Source organism: Nothoprocta perdicaria, unplaced genomic scaffold, assembly GCF_003342845.1.
Source record: "Nothoprocta perdicaria isolate Ctin4 unplaced genomic scaffold, notPer1 scaffold_19, whole genome shotgun sequence".
Lineage (NCBI taxonomy): Eukaryota > Metazoa > Chordata > Aves > Tinamiformes > Tinamidae > Nothoprocta > Nothoprocta perdicaria.
In genome coordinates this window covers 3471740-3493506 of record NW_020455093.1, presented here as the reverse complement: position 1 = coordinate 3493506, position 21767 = coordinate 3471740, and the positions used below count along the sequence as shown (strand labels likewise).

General features: G+C 39.4%; 1 protein-coding gene across 3 annotated transcripts in view; it reads left to right on the top strand.

The window, feature by feature from the left end:
• Window positions 1-21767, top strand: part of ASAP2 (ArfGAP with SH3 domain, ankyrin repeat and PH domain 2) — an 82929-nt gene that overhangs the window by 59745 nt on the left and 1417 nt on the right. For 2 of the 3 annotated variants that reach the window (XM_026037042.1, XM_026037040.1), the window contains 16 exons: window positions 1488-1575; window positions 3994-4042; window positions 4151-4317; window positions 5609-5742; window positions 6239-6333; window positions 7975-8164; window positions 8617-8702; window positions 8887-9002; window positions 9459-9526; window positions 10320-10433; window positions 12858-13113; window positions 15432-15593; window positions 16500-16668; window positions 18331-18398; window positions 19038-19144; window positions 21145-21267. In XM_026037042.1, coding sequence (XP_025892827.1) covers window positions 1488-1575; window positions 3994-4042; window positions 4151-4317; window positions 5609-5742; window positions 6239-6333; window positions 7975-8164; window positions 8617-8702; window positions 8887-9002; window positions 9459-9526; window positions 10320-10433; window positions 12858-13113; window positions 15432-15593; window positions 16500-16668; window positions 18331-18398; window positions 19038-19144; window positions 21145-21267 — 1992 coding nt within the window. The remainder of the gene's footprint in view (window positions 1-1487; window positions 1576-3993; window positions 4043-4150; window positions 4318-5608; window positions 5743-6238; window positions 6334-7974; window positions 8165-8616; window positions 8703-8886; window positions 9003-9458; window positions 9527-10319; window positions 10434-12857; window positions 13114-15431; window positions 15594-16499; window positions 16669-18330; window positions 18399-19037; window positions 19145-21144; window positions 21268-21767) is intronic. The other variant, XM_026037043.1, reaches the window with a different exon arrangement.

Sequence of the window (21767 nt, the reverse complement as noted above, 5' to 3'; positions counted from 1 at the left end):
GCATGCTGTTCTTCAGGGTTATCAAGCTTCTGTTTTAGCACAGGAAATAATATGTGCTTGCTTTTCTTCTGTTTCTCCATGGTTTGATCTTTTACTGCCTTTACTAGAATGAGGTTATTACTCTTTTTCAGCTGACGCCATCAGGTTATTTCCAAGAAATCTGGAGTCTTCCTTAATAGACTCATTTTTCCTTTTCTTTCTTTTTTCCCTTTTCGTTCTTTTCCTGAAATATGTTCATTGATTGATTTAGAAAAAAAAATGAGATCTACATTTCTTGTGATTCATTGCAAGTTGATTACCTGCTGTTACATGATTAAATCTCATTTTAATGGCTTCATATATTAAAATGATTAGGGTTGCAACAGTAAGCTTGGTGATGTGTTTTTGTATATTTCTGTCCTTAAAATATCACTAATATCACTTTCCTAATTCTTTAAACAAATTATTATTTTCCAGATCTTATCACTGAGATTAGGAGCTCCCTAGTTAAATCTGCTTTCTAATCAAATTATTCTTTAAAAAAAAAAAAAAAAAAAAAAAAAAGACAGTATGCAGCTAGTTTTCCCTTATAGCAAGAGCAAGCAATTCCTCAAGTCAACACAGCAAGCACGACACAGCAAACATGACATCTTTGTAGGGTACCCTAACTCTTCCCTGTATCTGGAGAACAGGCAGGTTACATTTTGAACCATTGGTTACTTTATGAACCATTTTAAAATGTAAATGGCACATGCATTTTGCTTTTAATAAAACATTGCCACTTTTTATTCAATAAGGTACTGAAATAGGTGAGCAGAATTGGACTAGAAAGTGCATGTTACTATAGAATATATATAACTACTTTTTTGATAATAAACTGTATCAGTTTAGTTTTACCTATGTTTGTTGCAAGACATCTCTCTGTAAACTATCTTTTTTCCTCCGTGTGTTACTTCACTGACTTAACCAGTTTCGCATTAATTCTGTTTTTATCTAGGCTATCTTTAAAGGCATCAGCAAAAGTCAGTTTATCCCATTCTAAGCTTGCTGAGAGTCCCTATCTCTTTCTTTACTGAGTGCTGAAATAGTAGTTAGGTAACTAACTACTAAATTAAATGTCTCAATTTTACAAGGATAAACTTAGGTAAAAGAAATCTGACTCATTGTTATACCTGATTCCTATAGATAAGTGCAGCTGGTAAGTTGACCAAGTGGGCATAACTGGAGTGATGGTAGCTCCTCATCCCTATCAACATTTTTTTTGTGTTTATTCAGTTATCAGTGTGGTGAACAAAATAGCCTAGTGGAAGAAAGTAAACTTTACAAATAGAAGAAAATAAACTTCATAAACTGAAGGTCCAGGCGAAAATATAAATTAAAGCCTAGACACCTTCAAAATGGAAGTAAAATCCTAGTGGCCATAAACAAAGTGTCTAGGACTGGAGAGCTCATTCAGCGTGCAGTATACTAAAATATGGTTTGTTTATTTGTTTTTTCTCTTTATATAGGCAAACCGACCTCCAGCAAAGCTCAATCTGTTAACCTGCCAAGTGAAAACAAACCCCGAGGAGAAAAAGTGTTTTGACCTCATATCACGTAGGTTTGTTGTTCAGGTCTTCTTCCTTGCAGTTAATATCTGCGTTTTTTTGTGTTATTTCTCAAGGTGTGTCAGTAACCCAGTTAAACATTTTATCATTTATAGATACCATTTTGAGGACAAACTTTTTTTTTTTATTTTAAATAAAATGCAGTTTATTATACATACTTGTTTGGAAACCTGCTTGCTTGTTTGCTGCTTTGTTCTATTTCGTTTTACTCAATCTTTACAATGTAGTAACATCCTTTTGCTGTGATAGTGCCCTTTACCTTACGAATTTCATGGCTCATGATCTTGGAAAGTTATGACTCTCATACAGGACCAAAAGAAGGATTTGAACCATGATAACTGTACTCAAAATTAAAGCATGTCAGTTGCTTTGTAATTTTGAAGGAACTAAAAGCACTTTTAACTTCGCAACCTCAAAAGTGTCAAGAGGAGATAAGGAAGCCTACAAATGTAAAAGACGAAAATTGAATAATGGAAGATTTTGCTTTGGAACTAGCTAGCATAATATGAAATTGGGTAGTGAAATGTTTATTTTTGCTTCCTTTCTGGGACATTTTAGTGTTGTATTTATGGACTCAGCAGTAATGCAGTGCTAATATAGAAGTATAATTGGGGTGGGGGGGAGCATAATGCTGTTCATCATTACTCATTTCTCAGTACATACAGTACTTTCATGTTTGGAAGCATAAGAAGTGCTCCTGATATTAATAGACTAGTACTCATACAAGCTCCTAAGAAAGTCTTCCCATTTCTGCTCTATGCCAAATTAATGGGATGATTTTAATGTTGTTATAAATAGCACAAATAAGGCAAACAGTAGCATGAAACACTTTGAGAGAGTGTTGGAGAGAGGAGAACGATGGCAAACATTGTTTTTTTGTGTTTTCAGAGAACACTGACATAGGTTTGAAAGCCCTTTCCCTGTCTTAGGCTATTCAGTATCTCCTAGTCCTATCTCTAGAGCAAGATTGGCAACATGCAAGATTTTCCATAGCCACTTGCCCTGTGACATAAAGGTGCACATGAAGCCCTGGTGACTGTAATGTGGGGAGACCACATTTTATTAATCATTAGGGCTTGGTTTTATTGCTCATACAGGCTTGATCACAGCATTAGGAACATCATTCATGATGTAGATTTGATCCCAAAATTCAGAGAAACTGCTGGGTCTTAACACAAGAAAAATTGGTAATCATCCTGATTTGTTCTCTGTTTAGCCTGTTCTTGTTCTTAAAACTCCACCCGTACAAGAATAAGTTTTATGAAGTAGAATAATAATTTGCTTGAGTCCTGAGATAAATTTGCCCTATATGAAATCATTTCTTTCAATATAGATCTTACGTTTCTGCTGCTTGAATTTATATAAATTATTTTTCCTTTCCAAAAATTAATGCAATATATTTGAGTTTCAAAGCATTCACTGAACGTAATCCTGATATATTACTGCTTCAGTGGGAAAGAAAAACTGAAGAACTGGCTTCCAAGTCATTTCTCCTTGTTTTGTCTCTTTCAGAAAACAGATGGAAAAATATTTTAATTTTGAGGAAGGAAATGAAGCTGTAGATGCAGTCTATCTTCCTCCCTTTTCCTTGAAATAAATGCATGTTTACCCTAGTTTTGATGGGAAATTTTCCCCTATCCCATCTCACTTGTTTGAATCCTATGTATTCTTACGTGATTTTACCTGTTCGTGTCACTACTTTGGCTCAACCATTTAATGTATTCTGCTTTTTTTTTCCCTTGAATTATGACAGTATGAAAACAGTGCTTATAGTTATGAAAGTAGGAGAAAGTTCAGAGGTGTTTTTTTTTTTTTTTTGATTTAGTTGAAACACTGAAGGTTTATCTTGATTTTGTAAATTTTGCATTGGTGTCTGACAAGTCCATTTTGCCATTTTTAATTGCTGTAGTTATTTAATTACTGTAGGGTTCATCTGGAAATTGGAAGTCTTTCTTTATGTACACAGATAACTCAAATATGAACTCCGTTTCAGATATATTCCCACCCAAATAAATTAAAAAAAAAAAAAAGGAAAAGCAGAGCTGTGATTATTGAACATGCTGAACATATTTCTAGAACCTCCCAAAACAAAATAAAATATCTGAGCTCTCCTGCTCCTTTGATAATAGAGGCAGGCACAGCACTGAAAGGAAAACAGTTTGGAAAAAGACTAACTTTTCTAACTGTTTTAGAAAAAACAGCCACCCATGAAAAATGAGGGAGCTGGGGCTTTTTCAGTGTGGGGTGTAAACACAAACCTGTGTAGGAAGAGAACACCCCAAGTAGACTTCCTTGGCCTCTCAGCTTTTCAGTGATGGGGCTGGAGGCCTCAGGACTCGCATGTTTGAGATTTTGGAGAGATTTCTGTATAATCAGCTTTTAATCTCTATATGAATTTGTTGTGCAGATGACAGAACTTACCACTTTCAAGCAGAAGATGAACAGGAATGTCAAATGTGAGTTACTTTGCTGACTTTCTTTTGGATAGTGGTGCTCTGCTAAGACATACCTTAAACTTTAGAAGTGCCTAAACGTTTAATAGCAAAATATTACTGCCATTTTAGATGGACTTCTGTGCTACAAAACAGCAAAGAGGAAGCTTTAAATAATGCATTCAAAGGAGATGATAACACAGGAGAAAATAATATTGTCCAGGAACTGACAAAAGAAATTATATCTGAAGTCCAGAGGATGACTGGAAATGATGTGTGTTGTGACTGTGGAGCACAAGGTGACTCAATTAAGTGTATTTCTAATTGGTAAAAATACTATGTCTCATGAGCGTGTTTAAGCTGGTATTTTATGCTTTCTCCTCTTTATCTCATAGGGATTATGCACATAATAGAACATGCTAACAATTTACTTGAACTACTGTAGCAAAATTGATTTGCTTTAGTCATACTGTCAGTGGGGAGAAAAGTTCCTAACTTTTGCTAGTTTTTTCTCCCTTGTACTTTGCTAATTGAAACTTTTGCTGACATAAATCAACTCAACTTCTGTTAGCAAGTCCACATTTTACTCAAGATGTAGATCTTTAGTGTAGGGCATCAATAGATACTTCAGCATTTTCCTGGTACATTTCATGTTTTGTTTTAACCTTTAATCTTTAATATATACCTCGGGAATAGGTCTAAGACTGAGCTTATTTGGAACAGGAATCTGCTGGCTGCTTTGCAGAGGTAGTTTGTTTAATCGTAGAGCTTGTCAGGCTGGTCAGTGAAGTTCTACTTTAATCCTATTATTTTTTAATTCCTTCTGTTTTATGTGTTCCGTAGTGTGACACAGTGCAGAAGTTACTTTCTTGCTCTGACACTGTAGCTGAAAACATTTTATCTGAAACTGTATGTGTTTTGTAAATTAATAGTAAGTTCAAGTAATACTGTATAAAACTATGAGAAGAGTCAATTCTACTGCCTTTGAAAGAGAATATTCTAAATAACTAGCACTGAATTTTTATTAAGCAAGTTTCAAAGTTCTCTAAATCTTCAGAAATTAATTAATTGACTAGAAGATGAGAGAGAGTTGAATAAGAAAGAGTCCATTAGAGTGTGGCTCTGCATAAATATCACTTTTCCTTCCGTTAGCCTAAAGTCAATAGCTGGACTATAAAATAAAGAAAAAAAAAACTGTAGACACTGTTGTTTCAGCTTATATTACACTTATAAGCCTTGATTAAGAATGTAACATGCTGGAAAGCAGTTCTTGAAAGCAGTTGGCTGAAATACAAATCTGACCTCAAATGAGAAGTACTCTTTGGGGTAGATATTTCATTAAAAGAAACAAAGCCAAACAACACAAAATAACAAAAATCGCTTAACATTTTGTATTTTGACTTCTTTTGCCATGAGATTCTCTTTTGTGTTTCTCAACAGAGTATATATCAAAATTTTAGTACTTATGCCTTTATAATTTATGTGCTGGCATATTATTTCTGCAGAGTTTCTTTTCAGTATTAATATATTTTTTTAGAAGGAAATCAGTACCTGAATAAACTATAATTCTGTAGGTGCTTTTTATTTCAGATCCTACCTGGCTTTCAACAAATTTGGGAATTCTAACTTGTATTGAATGCTCAGGAATCCATAGAGAGCTTGGTGTTCACTACTCCAGGATGCAGTCACTTACGTTAGATGTGCTGGGAACATCTGAACTTTTGGTAATGAAATTACTTTCATTGAATTAAAATAATACCATAAAATATTGCTAACATAATTTTTGGGTCACTCTAATTATAAGCTATTCCACTCCTAAAAGTTGCCTCTTGATAAATATAATTAAGAAAGCTTCATTGCTCAAGTTTTAGGGAATCTTCTGGAATATAATGTCTTACTATAAATTTTGCCTGATCTTAGAATTCAAATCGTAAGAATTTTACAAGTATTCATCCCATACATTATTGAGCATTTTTCAGAAGATAACTTGAAATCACAGACGAAGAAAATTTATTATACTTCGATGCACAAAGAAATTATGAGATATGTGCTGCTCTTTCATATGTATGTTCATATGTATGTTCTTACCCAACACAAAACATCTGACATAGATTTTTTTTTTAAGCTGGTATCTTGTGGATTATCGTGCAGTTACATGTTTGCCAAATCCTGTCTGAAAACCGAGTTGTGGAATTTTTATTTATTTATCTGTTTTAACAGCTTGCAAAGAATATTGGGAATGCTGGGTTCAATGAGATTATGGAATTCTGTCTGCCAGTTGATGAGATGGTCAAACCTAATCCAAGCAGTGATATGTAAGTAAAGAGCCACAACTGCTGAGAAAGCAGGCACTTCATTTCTCATTGCTTCATGGTTTGCACCAACATGCCATAGTAAGCATATGGTGCCTTATACATGACTGTATTGCCAAGGGATTGACCTTTTGGGGTTTTTTTTTTTTTTTTTTTTTTTTTATACTTTTCATGCCTGTTTTATTGAGCTTTACCTGATGGTAACTCTCCTAAGGGTCAGGGTTATATTACTGGTTGTGTATCTCATAAATGGCAAGACAAGAATGAATTAAGGCTGCCTTGTTGAGAATTGTGAAGACCTGAGGGCACAAACATGGGGCTGAAAAATACTTATTTATTTGTTTATTTAAACATAAAATAGATACTGGGATAAGAAACACACTTGACCTGAGAGATGCTGAACACTTCTGCTGTCTAGAGACTCCACCTAGGACTTCAGGCCATAATTACATGGAGTGAACAGAGAACATTCCCTGAGGTCTTTGAGCTGTCATGGCAGAGAGAAAGGAGGAGAGTGGCCTCCTTGGTCCTGTCCTGTTCCTCATGTAAGAGCTAGTGTATAATGCAGAGGCAAAACCACAAGAATGGGCTTTAGATGAAGCTAATCTTGTGTTATCCAGACTACCACAATTCTGACGGAGCCAATGTTCAACTGCTCAGTATAAATATTTATTTTTTTTACCATTGCTATAGTAGAATATACTAATATCAACCATAATCATACAGGATGCAAAATCGGTAGCATAAAGACATTTTTGAAGTCATCTATTTTGATGTGTCTATACATCATGTTTTTCTTTTCACAAATAACAGCCTCATTGCAGATGCTGTTCAAAGACTAGAAAGGAAATTATCCTGTTTTAGGAACTCACTGATTCATTCTGTTTATTCAGTCTTTATAGAATATGATATATTATTGCCCTTTATTATTGTGTCCAGATGATCAGGTTTAGCTTTGTAGCCTGTTCTTTGTGCAGTGCTGTGTAGATCGAAGGAGTTTTCCCTTTGAGAAGCATGCAAACTCCTCACTGTGATGGAAAGAGGAATAGCCATTAGTTAGTTGTGGGTATTAACAGCAAATAATAACTTGTACCTGATACAGATGTGCCAAGTGATAGTTTCCACCTCAGGGTTAAGGTGAATTAAAGCAAAAACTGCATCCGTGCTGCCTGTCACTGTTGTGGTGAATAGGTGGCTCACAGAACACGCTGCTGGGGACACAGATGCAAGCCCTGCATAGTCTCCTCAGATGTATAAAGCTTTTTGTATCCCATGCCTCTCCTTCTCAGCATGTGTACGAGTCAGGTAAATATAAACCTGTAAGGCTGATAAGAATTATGAAATTCTGATTTATTTTCTGTACATAAAACTGCGTAATCTTAAGATCAGCTTCACAGTTGAGAGGGAGAATTCAGAGGCTGTCTTCATAAAGGCATCAGAGAGTTGATTCATCTTCTGTAGTTAGATTTCAGAGGGAAAATACGAGACTGCCTGCCTTCTGACAGGCAGATTAACACAACAGCTAAGAAATACAATCTCTCCCAGATTTCATTCCAAATTGCTTGCATATATACATGTATACATAGAAATTTTGACTCTATCTCATCTGCTAAGACAGTAAAAGTAAACTGTATTTGATTTCAGGAATGCAAGAAAAGACTATATTACTGCCAAATATATTGAGAGAAAATATGCAAGGAAGAAGCATGCTGACAACGCAGCTAAGTTGCATGCTCTTTGTGAAGCTGTCAAATCCAGAGACATTCTTGGCTTAGTCCAAGTGTATGCGGATGGTGTGGACCTGACCGAAAAAATCCCACTAGCCAATGGCCATGTAAGTGTGGTAGCTTTTATTAGACAAGTTATTATAAGAAATGCAGTATGTTTTTATTATTTAGAAGGTACTGCTTTTCCCTATTGGATGATACAATTTGAAATTGTGATTCTGTGATTCTGTGAAATATTATTTTGAAAATTAGATATAATTTAAGAGAAACAAAAGATTATATTAAATAATTTAAATTGAAATTGTTTCCAAGTACCATCATATTTAAAAAATAGCAAAATTAGACATTAAATGGTTTGGTAATCTTAATTTCTTTTAACTTCTTTGTTTATTTACATTAAAGGAAGGAAAGGAGCAAAGATTTTATAAAATGTACTTTGTACAATAGCACATTGAGTATTTTGAAATTAAATATTTGAATTCATCATAGTAGACATTTGAATTGTCATTGTGGAATTTCAGCTTTTCTCTAAATCAAAAGAAACTTTTTTTGTTACTAGGAGCAAGATGAAACAGCACTTCACCTTGCTGTTAGATCTGTTGATCGAACATCCCTTCATATAGTTGACTTTTTAGTGCAGAATAGGTAAGTGTATTGTAAACTGATTAACATATTATTGATTTATATCAAGTTTTACTTTAAATGAAGTCTGTTATTTGCAAATGCAATTTTCTCCCTTGGAAATCTTGCAATAAATCTTGCAAAAAGAGAAGTTTATTAGCATGGGGTAGGAAATTAATTCTCGTTGTCTTTTCTTTTGCTCCTTCAGTGGCAACCTTGACAAGCAGACGTGCAAAGGCAGTACAGCTCTGCACTACTGCTGTCTGACAGACAACGTGGAGTGCCTCAAACTGCTTCTGCGAGGGAAAGCCTCCATTGAAATAGGTATGCTGGTGGAAAGCTGTGCTTTGCTTACGTATTGGTCATAGATAAGGAGAAATTGAAGCTGGAATAAGTTCATTTTCCCCTCATTTGTTTAATGTTGTTTAATGTAATTATATGAATAATAGCTCCATAAAAATATATGTTATCTCCGGTTTAAAATTGATACGGCCATTAGAGTTGTTCTAAAACAATTTCAGGTATATAAATACTTAGGGTGTCTTTTTGTCTGATTGTATATTGGCTTTTCGTGGCTATCATTCCATTTAGGTGGCATATTGAGCTGCTACTGCTTGTCTTGGTCAGAGGCTCGGAACAGCCTCGGAAGTAGGAGGGAGAGAGGAATTTAGAATGTCTTGATCTAGTTAATTCTCTGTGTAACTGCAGATTGATCTCTAACAATAGATGTGTAACTAACGACTCACAGCATCACAACTTTCTTTTCTTGCTGCAATGTAGCCAATGAATCTGGAGAGACGCCTCTTGATATAGCGAAACGCTTAAAACACACTCACTGTGAAGAGCTGGTAAGTGCTGCAGCCTTCAGTGTATTTGTGTGTTCTAAGGACACTCTTGTCTAAATACTTAGCAGTTTACAGTTTATTCATTCAATATTCGACATTTAACAGTTGAATATTTGGGGACTGTATCAAGATAGACTAGTATTCTGCTTAGGAAAAAAAAAACAAGCAAGATGGATAGTTTTCTTAAGTGCATGTTTCTTCTTAGATAAAATGTTAAAGTGGAATGGGCTAGAGATGTTAATCCTAGATTATCAAAAAAAATATGTTGAAGTCTAAACTTCAATTACTAATCTAAATTTCAATTTATGATTGAAATCTAATCACTGAGGTACTTTTTATGGGTAAATACCATGGAAGGGAAGTTGATATCACTATTTTTAGTAGGTAAGGAGATGAACTGGTGAGGTCAAGGCTTTGCAGGAGTGAGTCTCTGTGAAAGCCACTGCCATTGCCCTTGATTTCTCTGTCTTGTTGCTTCTAAATCAAAGCAAGTAGAGTGAGATGCTTCTCATCAGGAAGGAACTGGAAAATGGAACTAAAATGAGTAATGAAAAGCCCATTTACTCTTGGTTTATTTGTGGTGTGTTTGATCACAGAGTTCCATTCTTTGAACTTAACCCAGAGCAGTAACTATCCAAATTACTGAAATCAGTATTTAAAACAAAAAATAATATTTTTACTTGGAAATCAGGCTTGCTTCTGCATGTGTTTCCTGTTTTTGTTAAATTTTGCCTGTATCAGAGATGTCTACAGTCATCTTTTTCTTTTTTCTTTCTGTTTTCTTTTGTTTCCCTAGCTCACTCAAGCACTCTCTGGGAGATTTAATTCTCATGTCCATGTAGAATACGAGTGGCGGTTACTCCATGAAGATCTGGATGAAAGTGATGATGATGTGGACGAAAAGCTCCAGGTTGTATCTGTGCCCTGCTAGCTCTTTGTACATGTATCTCTGTGAGTGTGATGTTCATAATGATTCAGGGACACATTTTTGCTATATATACTAAAACACTGCAAAATAAATTTTTACAATAAAATACAATAGTTCACATTTTTGCAATTGCAAATTTGCAGTTTATCTACTTTTGCTTCTGTAAAGACTTCTGTAAGAACTTGAAGCACAATCTGTGTGAGACTCTAAAAGGTTTTCCTGAGAGAGCTACCTTATAGTAGCTCCCCATTTCTGTATTCTTTTTCTATTCAGTGACACTAATCCTGTCTATTAGGCAGGTTGGGATCTTATTTGAGAATGGTCTTGGTTTTTTTTGCCTACCTCCCCCCCTTTTCTTTATTTTCTTAAGTCTGGTGTTGCTGTGATGCTGTTGGGTAGTACCACAAGGTTTTGCAGTGGCTTAGGACTTTCATGCTGCTTTTTGAAGTTAAATTCCCCAGTTTGGGAGCAACTTTTAAAAGTATTTAAACACCTAAACATACAGGTAGGGAGCAAGCTGCCAGGTTTTGATACCAAAATAACATTGAAAAATGACTGGGATTTTTAGATGACAAGTCATTCATAGTGACATGAAGGCTCCCAAATACTCAAGACACTCTGAAATTTTTAGTTTGAAATTCTATATAGAAATTTATATTAAGCAAATAGTTTTGAGTTTTGTGTGTGGTTTTTGTGTATCTATACATAATTGCGTATAATTCTTAACTTTTAAAAAGTTAAGGAACACATAGAAGACTTTGTATTAGTATCTGCTACTGAGCAATGAAGCTAAAGCAATGAAACTGGTACTTCACTGCCCATTATTAATAGGCTTATCCCACAGGGACCTTTGAAAGGAGATTAAGGACTATTAATCACAGCCTAGTGTCTGTGAGTACTTGGAATGCTCTGGTGAATATTGCTTAGGATCACATCAGAGTTAGGTTTATAGATGTCAAGCTGTTGGCCAGAGGGCTTCTCTGGCTTACTGCTTGAATAGATGTTGTAATATGGTGTCAGAAAAGGCCATTTCTAAAATTGCTGCTCTTTTAGCCCAGATTTTTATCATATAAAAAGGAGTCTTACCTAAGGCAAGCTCAGATAATCCAGCTGGTCTCTGCTGCTGTCCCCAGCTGCCTGCTCTCATCTCATCCTTTGTCTCCATCATGGCCTCCAATTTCTGCTAGTTTAGAAGGCAGAAGTTGAGGGTGAGCTGGGATGAGTAGCAGACCCAGGACAGGAGAGGTCAGGGAAAGGAGAGGGGAGCCAGGGAGCAGTTCCACTGCTAAACCACGCTCAGGGTAGGGATTAACCCAGTTTGCTGCCACACACATCATTTTGGTAATTCTGTGAAATATTTTGCTGTGCTGTAACCTCATTGAAGGTCTTAAGTGATCAATCCAGAGTAAGTATTGAATATATTTGCAGAACTGGTCGCTTATTCACAGTATGTTTTATGTAAATGTTTATTTGCCTTAAATGCTATTTACTATAAATGGTTCTTTTTATTTTACACCCACATTACATCAGCTCTGTGTTTATCTAACACTGTTTCTGCAGGCATATTGATGCTCTCTGAGCTGTGGAATGCTACAACCCACTCCTGCACTGGCCATATGTATTTATAACTCTATCTTAATTGCCATTTGATAACAATAATTACCACGATTACTGTTGAAACAGGAAAAAATAATGCGAAATGTGCCTAGCAAGCTGATGTCTTATTGCAGATCTCAAAGACAACTAATTGGGACTCATTTAATAATGTGTATGGAGAGAGCAGTGTTCTGTTTTTGCCAGTTTGAGTAATCTAACCTCTACCATAGTAACCTCTGTGTGGTCCTGCTTATTTGCTAGTGGCTAAAGAGAGTTCCCAAGATGTTCCAGCTCCCAGTCTGTGGTAGGCAGAGCTATAGGTGAGCTGCTTAGGATGCCCGTCTCTACTGGGTCTGGCAATCACAACACAAAGCCTCAGTTACTTGTTTCCTTTTGAAAATAATCCTTAGTATTTTGATGCAGGAAAACTTCACTTGACCAGTCCGACTGTGTATGACTTTGCTATTAATAAAAGTATGTGTGGGCACATATATACAAATACACCATGTGTGCACAGTATATTATATAATATATATATACACCACATATATATATATGGGATATAGTATATATCCTACAGGAATGTAGAAGGTGAAAATGAAAAAAAAAGTCCTGAAATTCAGTTTATGTTTTAAAAATCAATGTGACTAGTTATTTGGAGAAAGAGGAATGTAAGTTTTCGGATGTGTGTAAAAACTACAAAAATGCATTTTAGAAGTCGTTTTTCTTTCTAGTAACTGTTCTTTTAAGGAAAATACATGTATACCTGATACAGTATCAGTGAGTATAACTTGTGTTACTGTCTTGCAGCAACCCAGTCCCAATCGGAGAGAGGACAGGCCTGTCAGCTTCTACCAGCTGGGATCCAACCAACTGCAGCCTAATGTGGCATCCTTGGCAAGAGATGCAGCAAACATTGCTAAGGATAAGCAGAGAGGCTTTATGCCAAGTATCCTACAGAATGAAACGTATGGAGCAATACTGAGTGGGAGCCCCCCTCCCGTTCAGCCTGCAGTGCCTGTTACCAGCAGTGCACCTCCTCTACCTCCAAGGAACATCGGAAAAGGTAGTAGTGCTGGGAAATATCATTGCATGTTACAAGCAGCAAGTACTGGAACAATTTGCTGATGAGAGAATGTACAGGGCAGGAGAGATTTTAACCTGTGGAGACTCAAATATGTGCTAGGAGGTTGATGAAATTCAATAGAACAAAGTAAAAGTGGCACCACTTAGAGAACTGGATGATTTAGGGAGCTGGTAGCTGACTGGAAGAACTGTAACTGCTGAGTGTGCCCTCACCAGTAAGCCAGTGTAGAAGGCAGAGGAGGACATCCCAGTGCAGAAGGGCTGTGTGCTTGCAAAATCACACAGAATCACAAACTGGTCGAGGTTGGAAGGGATCCCTAGAGACCAGCTAGTCCAACCCCCTGCTCCAGCAGGGACACCCAGAGCACGGGGCACAGGGCGGCATCCAGGCGGGTTTGGAAGATCTCCAGAGAAGGAGACTCCACAACCTCTCTGGGCACAAAATCTACCATTATAGCCAACAGTGTAAACTCTTGTTCTTGTCCTCACTTACAATCCCATCAGATCATATCAGAGAAGAAGAGCAGATAAATTTGTAGAGGTCACCTCCTTATAGCACGTTTTCAGTGTGCTTTGTTTTAATGCTTGTATTAATCCAGTGTGTCTAACAAATGCTGGATTTGTGCAGAATGGAACAAAAATGACTGTGTAATCCTGTGGTTTTCAGTTCTGCTCTACTGAAGACTCTAATAAGAAGAGATGTGAGTGGGTGATGTTAGAGGCATGTGTCTTCTGCCTTTGGAAGCACTGGGCAGAGATTAGAATATGGAATAACAGAACAGGATGCAAGTTGCACATCTGTATAATACAAAAAGTCAGTTATTGTTCTCCCAGGAAGGGCTGCAGCATGAAAATCAAATAGTTTTCTGGGGGCAGAAATCTGAGAAGTTCTTTGGAGGAAGAACTTCTTTCCTGTGAGGGTGACAGAGCCTGGAACATCTCTAGAGGTCCCTCCCAGCCTCAGCCATTCTGTGTAACATGGAAGAGCAGGGTATCCTGTAGCTTTTACGGGAGTGAGGCTTGGGAAAGCTTAGCAGCTTACAAAACCTTAGCACAGGGTGGGATCCTTAAGCAGGGTGGGATTCTTTTAATGTAAAAATTTAAGCTAAACATCCAGACTCTCCTTTTACCTGATGGAAAGCAATGCTCTTCTGCCAACCAGGAGAAGTCACCTCTTGATGCAATCTTTCCCTTGGCTGCGAAGGGACTTCCACAATCCTTAAACTGTTAGATACTCCCCTAAATTAGTAAGATAATTAAAACAATCATTTTACTCCTTCATATTATATTTCCAGGGGCCAGACGTGCTGTTTTTCCCACCGCTCGCCTGCGATTAAATGCCACTTCCCAAAGGATGTCATTTCAGTTTCCTTCCCAACCCCAGGCTTGTTGGCAGCACTACAGCATGTGGCCTGCTTCAGAGAGATGATTAGCCCATAATTCTTCATTCTAGCAGTGTATTACCCAAATATTTTACCTTCTTGGCAGAAAACTGTGTTAATATCACTGACTTATTGTCTGTTGCTGGTGTTATTGGTATTGTGCTTATGTTGTATTTATTATGCCTTTATCCTCTTCGCTTTAGGCTGCTCTCCAAATCTTCTGAACCTTCTGTGCTTTTTTCATTCAACCTGATACTCATACTTTACTCTGTTTCATCCTTTCTTAATGAAACGATCATGCTCTGAGTAGGGCAAGTGATCTGATGTGGTATGTGAAAAATACTGGCTTGCTGGTGGTTTCATGAAGTGGGGAGGAAGCTCTTTAGCTGGACAACGTGTAATTTAGGAGGCCCTGAAGAAGCAAGACTTTGGAAATGACTAGTTTCGGCTAGAGTTGCTTCCTGTTAGGGTGAAATTCAGAATTACAATTTTAGGTCAAATTTGGGTCCAAAATGATGATGTACTTTGAGTGAGCAACGTCTGCTAATGCCCCTGCAAGAATCAGGGCCTTTTCTTGTTGCTCCTGAGGCGACCAGAACCACCAGTCAGGGCCTAGAGAGCGTAACAGCCCTTGGGCCTTCACATTGAGAAACTCGGGCTTTTTTTGAGCTATTGACATATTTTAAAGTCATGTTTGGAGACAAATCTTCACATAGGTAAAGGGTTCCCAAGACTCCAACCCGCAACTTGTGTGTAATTGTTTGCAGCAGTCTCTGCTTCGTGTCGTGGCTGCCCAGCAAGGCGACAGTGGTTCCTCCTGGTGACTGTCCCAGATGCACCACAGGCAAGAGTGAAATGTGGACACCTGGTGCTTAGCGAAAGCAACATAATAATACAGTATTTTCCTCTCTTTTAGTTCAGTCTTCAGTTCTTGGCAGTGGTATTCAGACAATTTCTTCATCTAATGCAATGTGGAGGACAAATTCTTTAGGAGTGGACAGTATAAGCAGGCAGAGATCTTCATCAGATCCACCAGCTATTCATCCCCCTGTGCCGCCATTGCGTGTAACATCTACAAGTATGTTCCCACTTTGCCCTCTTCTCCCTTCTGCTGGATCTGGTCATGGTTGCCTTATTTTTCCATTTCCACCACTCATACTTTCCCTTCTGGTGGCTGTAGCTTTGGCCTATCCAGTCCCCAGCCGGTGGCTTTGTGTGAATTGTCCTCTCTGGTGTGGTGTAGGGCAAGGTCCATGGGAAATGTTGGCTGCTACTAAAGCATCTTCACTCTTTATGCGTAGTCTTAATGATGCATTTCTCACTAGTGAGCTGTTAAAAGAAGTGGTACATGGAGCTCTGGGGCCACAACTCCACATTTTTATTCTGGCACATCCTAAGAGTGCAAAAAGATGTTTTAATGCATTGCCAGTGTGTTGTCTGCTGCAGTTTCAAGGACTCAATTAAAATTTTAATTAATTAGTTGGACCTAATGTGGAGTTTTTTGAGTGGATATTCATCCTTATAGATGTTTGTTTTCATAAAATTTCTCAAACTTCACGTGCTCAGCTACTTTCCCATAAAGCACAGACTGAAAGCCTTGATAGAACAAACAATATTAGCTCTTTATTAAGCATTTTGTGAGCCAATATTTTAAATGATGTAACTGACTCGGAGACTTGAGAATGTTGTTTGTTTGTACTTCAATGCTTTGATGAATTGGAGCACCTGTGAGTTCTCTGATACTATTTAAAGAGATTTAATCTCTTTAAATACGGCTACATTTACAGGAAAGGGAAATCTCTTTTCAAGTAGATTCTCTTTCCAGTGGAAGGATTGGGTTCATTTTAAGTTGTTGATTGCAATTAGTAAAAGAAAACAAACAAAAAAAAAAACCCTTTGATTAAGAGGAAAATCTGTGGATGGGAACGTAAGAAACAGTGGCAAGCAGAAGTTTAACTGCATTTCCCTGTGTTTTTCCCTGCAGATGTGCTTGCTCCAGCACCACCCCCTCCGGTTGCAAAGACAGCCAGTGTCCTGGAAGCTCTGAACCAGCAGCCGAAGCAGCAAGCAGCCCCTCCACAGGCAAAGCCAACCCCCCCTCCCCTGCCCCCCCAGCCTCCCAGCAGGATCTCCCAGAGGAAACCTGCTCCAGGGTAAGTGCCTTAGTGCTTAATGCAGATACTCGGGAATTGTTAGGAACTTTATCGTGTGGTGCTTGCAGGTCCTCCAGAAAGCAGGCAGACTTTTGCCAGGAGTGTGTTGTGTGGGAGTGAACGGAGGGCAGGCCCTTGGGGAGCAAGGTACAAGAATTTCAGCAGTGAAAAGAAAAGGACATGGTGATTTCAGATTTTACATTTATTGTAGTATCTACAGGATGCTCGTCCTTGATGGAAATAGGGAATTAGAGAATCATTCATTATTCCTGCCTGACAAGAAAGAAGAGATAATGTGGTTGTATATCTGGTAGTGCCTTATTGTTCACAAGGTTGTCCGAGGCTCCATTCAGTATTTTCATTAGTGACTGGAGTAGAGAGACATGGAATTGAGAGTGTGTATTTTAAATTCATGGGAAATGAAGTGAGGAGGGGCTGGAAGACAGGATTAGATCCAAAGTGTCCTTGGCAAACTGGAATTGGAGTCAGGGAAGAAAAACATCATTCAGTCGGCAACTCTGGGTGCTTAAGAAAAGTCAAAATGAGATATGGAGAATGGCAAAGTGCAGTTAAGCTAAAGTCCTTGAGAGAAGGATCTGTGAGGACGTTGTGGTTGGGAAGTTCAGGCAGGTCGGGAGGCTTGTGCTGTCGTGGAAGAGGCTTGGAGAGGAAGAGAAGGAAAGGAAGAAAGGGAGGAAAAGGTTTTGCCTGACCATGACCTGCCAGATCCATGACTTGCTCCTTCCCCTTGACTCGGCCCATGTCAGCAGAGCGTCTGTGCTCCGGTCTGAGGGCTGCAGTGCAAAACAGCGAAGCACAAACCAGGGCAGATCAGTAAGGGAAATGAGAAGTGCAGAAAAGAGAAGCCATCGGAAAAGATTGGAAGATGTAAAATTCTCTCATGCTGGAAATAAAAAAATGAAGCCAAGGAGGCAGGTTCTCAAAGCCATGCAACATGTGGGATCACTCTGTTCCCCTTTACGGGAGATGGCAGCTTAAAATAAAGCAAATGGTTGAAGTTGTGGCAAGAATGATTTAGACACCAGGTGAAGTTTTGCAAAACTAAAGATAATGAATTGCTGCAGTAAATTGTGGGAAGGTTTTGGGTTCCCTACCATTGAAAATCTTTACCTACAGCCAGACAAACATAGAAGTTACATAGTACAGGGACCCATATGCATATATGTGGGATAAGCAGCAAATATGTTTGATGCTTTGGGAGGGTGAAAGGAGCAAGCAACCTATTGAACTCTCTCTCTCTAGCTCCTTTCCTGCATGTATGGTACATGCAGTGGGGAAAAAGGAGATGTTGCTGTTGTACAGACGAATGCATACATATTTTGAACAAAGCCTATCAAAGAATTGTAAAATAGCTAGAAGGAACTTAAGAACTTAGGAAAATTACTGCAGTTTCTATAAGGTGGCTTTTATTTAACCTGTGTTTTTTGCTTCTGCATTTCTGCATGATTTTTATAAGTACAACTTAGGATTGGCCTACTCAAAAATAAGAAAGCAAAGGAGGATTTTAAAAACAAAATAGCTGTCACCATATTTGTAAGACCCTTAAAGACATGCCAATAATGTTATAATTTAGAGAAGAGTCTGAATAATTTCAGTTGGGGTTTTTGTTTGTTTGATGCATTGCAAACTTGTTCTGCGCAGGCCCGACAAGTCATCTGGCTTAACCAACAAAGGGCAGTCTAGAGGACTTGGCTCCCTACAACAACCTGGTAATTATTTCCTTTAGAGTTTTATTGTCTCTTATCTAAGCTGTTATCATAACCACCAAAGGGAGATTTTTGTTTGTTTATCCTGTGCGTTTAACCGAAGAGTGAGCACCAGCTGTATGTAGGAACCCACATACTCATATAGTTATTTACTTCTTAACCCAGGTTCTTTATTCCCATTTGATCCATTTGAGCAGGGAGCTGCTCCTGCCTCTCTGTGACCCTGTCAAGAGTCCCACAGAGGGATGTTCTCCTCCTAACCCTGTACTGAGCTCTGGAGACCCAAGGAGGGTGTGACGTCTTGGAGAGCTGCTCCTTCCTAGTGAAGGAAGGGCTCTACTCAGCTCTAGTGAATTTTATGAGAAATGGGATATTATTTGGTTCCATTCTACTTAAAGACTTATTTTCCTTTTTTAGCATTGAAGACCTTTGGTTTATGTGAAAAGAGGTCTTTATAGTACAGAAAAGGAGAGAAAAATTCCATCCAGTTATTTAGAAGGGACCACTAAAGAATGAAATACTTGAGGGAGCATAAAATTGCTTTTTATTCTCTGGTTAAGGATAATGAATTTGACTTCAATTTATATGGCCAGTTAATTTTAAAAAATGCCTCAATGTAATTTTTTTAACTTACTTTAACAGTGGGAGAGTCTTCTGTATGTGAAATTCCAGTAACACAGACTGGTTCTACAGCAAACACTTTGGCCCAGATCCAACCACCAGCACCAATGCCAAGGAAATCACAGATAGTAAGTAGATGATCCGGGGTGGAATTTTATTAAATCTACCGCCTTCTGTCAAACACCGTTTGGATGCAACAGTCTATCCTGTTGTGGAGTGTGTTTAAGTGTGAAGAATAGGAGGCTTCTGTCCTGTGTTAAATATGTGTATGACTTACAATAGATGCTTCTGAAAACTTTGCTTTTCTTGCGTTTCCCAGATGTTTGCATCTGATTTTAAATTAAAAAGGGAAACAAAACACAAGCAGTAACCAAAGACATAAAGCAGAGAATACAGTGGATATAAAATCCTCTTTTTTTCACCTTTGGCCACTCTTGATTAACAAGTCACTTGTCTGGCTTCCCTCAAAACAACCTTTTCATGTTTTATTCATGTTACAACAGTATGTTCTGGTTAGTGTCGAATAGACCAACAGTCCTTTTTGCTCCTGTGCACTGGGGGAGTTGCCCTGTTTTCTGTGTGAAGCTGCTGGGCCCGGCTCACAGCTCCTGTTGTGTGTTCTGGGATTCAGGTGGGATGCTGAAGACTCCCGTTCCACACAGCTCAGCTCGGAAGCAGCTGTCTCTTTGGCTTCCTTTATAATTCAGAGCTGTAGTTGTTTCCTGCCTTGTTCCCTCTTTTTCTATTACAGAACAAGTTACTTCAGTGAACAGGTTGTCCTGACTAGTGTTTGGGAACAGTCTTGGTCTCCACTGCTTAGCATTAATTCTGTATAATATGAAGAATGAGTCTGACTCCCCCGATATCTCTAGGGCTTTGGTAGGGTGAGTTCTGTGTGACACAGAATATCAGCTGGGTAATTTCCTTGTTGCAGCGGAGCCCAGCACAAGGAGTGCCAGCCAGCTAAGGTGCTTTAGCTAAATCAGTCTCCCTAAAGCATCTTACAGGGGTTTTAGGGAAGGGCCCCTCAGCTAAAGAGCTTTAGCTAGATCAGTGCAGCTAAAGCACTTTGCCTAAACCACTCCATTTAGCCCCTTGCTCCAGCTTTCCTCGCCCGTCAGAGGATGAGGAGGCCCGGCCAGACTTAGCAAACGATGGCAGGAGGCTCCCGAGGAGCGAGACAGGAGCCCCCCTGGACCCTGCCTGCAGCCACGGATTTTTCCCTCCTTCAGAGGGGATTCCATTTTCAAGTGCATAGTTACCAAATGTGAAATCCCTGATGCATCTTTTTTCCCGGGACACTTGTATTTTTGAAACCATGTTGTAGATATATCAGACTTTTTAGTCCTCCGGGAATGGGATCTCTTGCAATTCCCCCGGCTTCTAAAGAATGGGAAATACCTCGTTGAGCTGCTGCCGTTGCTGGCAGCTGCGGCGCCGACACTCGTGGCTCTCCTCGCTGTCGACCTCCCTGCTGCACTGAGGGAAGGGTCGCGTTTCCCGCTGGAGCTGCTGTGACACAGAGCACAGAGCTGCTCTGAGGTGCCCTGTGTCCCCGGGCAGAGCCACAGCGGGTGCCAGCGCGGGAGCTTCCAGGGAGGAGGAGGAGGATAGTGCTGCCTCCCTGCTCAGCTCCAGCAGTGGAGCGGCACCTCAGGGCGCTGTTGGGTGGTGCTGGCCACCACACAGCCTTTTCCTGCTGGGCAAGGGTGGAGATGTGGGCAGGGCCCCTTCTCCAAGCTCTGTGTCCCATGGCTAGGCTCGTCCTGGCCCTGGGGAGCCCCAGGATGGCGGCAGGAATGGTTTTTCTGGAGTCTCTCTGCCCCATCTGCCCTGCATTGGCAGAGTGCTCCTGACCTGCATGGCACGTGCAGCCCTTGTGGCACCTTAGAGTAGAGAGGAGAGACTTGTGCTGGCTGAGGCTGGGCGCACTGGGCCCAAGGGGCTTGGTGGGAGGAAGCTGATGCTCTGCTTCCTCCTTGGAGCAGAGGCGGCGACCGGAATCGCGCAGCCGGACTGCGGCTGAGGACGCCGAGCAGCTGGAAGCGGCTCTGCTGCTCCCTCCGCTTCCTCTCTGCTCCGTCCTTGCCTTGCTCTGTTCTTTACACTTAGGTATTTTGTGTTTCAGTCAAAAACAAAACCCAAGAGGGTGAAAGCAATTTACAACTGCGTGGCCGATAACCCGGATGAGCTGACGTTCTCAGAGGGAGACATCATCGTAGTTGATGGGGAAGAGGATCAGGAGTGGTGGGTGAGTATCTTGTGTTCTCCATCACCATAGATTGAAAGAAATACTTGGGTCTTTGGGTTCTCAAATAAGAGAGCAAGTTTCATCTTGTAGAAACTCTATTACTGAGGTTGATTTTGTTTAAAAAATATATAAAAAACCTTTGGCTCAGTTTTTAGCTTTCCTTATTCAGAAAAGTGATCTGGTTAGTGGGGTTCACAGGACACAGGGGATATTGTCTGTGTGAATTAGGAAGGCCTTGGCAGGGGGGTGCCAGCTGGTTAAGAAGCTGCTTTGAAGATGTGTGAGGTCCTCAGGGGACAGCTTGGTGTTGTCCTGCTTCCCAGCTGCCCGAGATTGAGATAGTTTCCCAGCTGAGCAGACCATTTCTCAGCTATTCAACACTCCAGAGTCTCACTGACTAAAGCAAAGTCTTGCAAAACTATGCAGGCAAACACTTGACTAGCTTAAGTGCTGGCCAGCAAAGAGTGGAGCTCCAAATTGCATCTGAGCTGGCAATAATG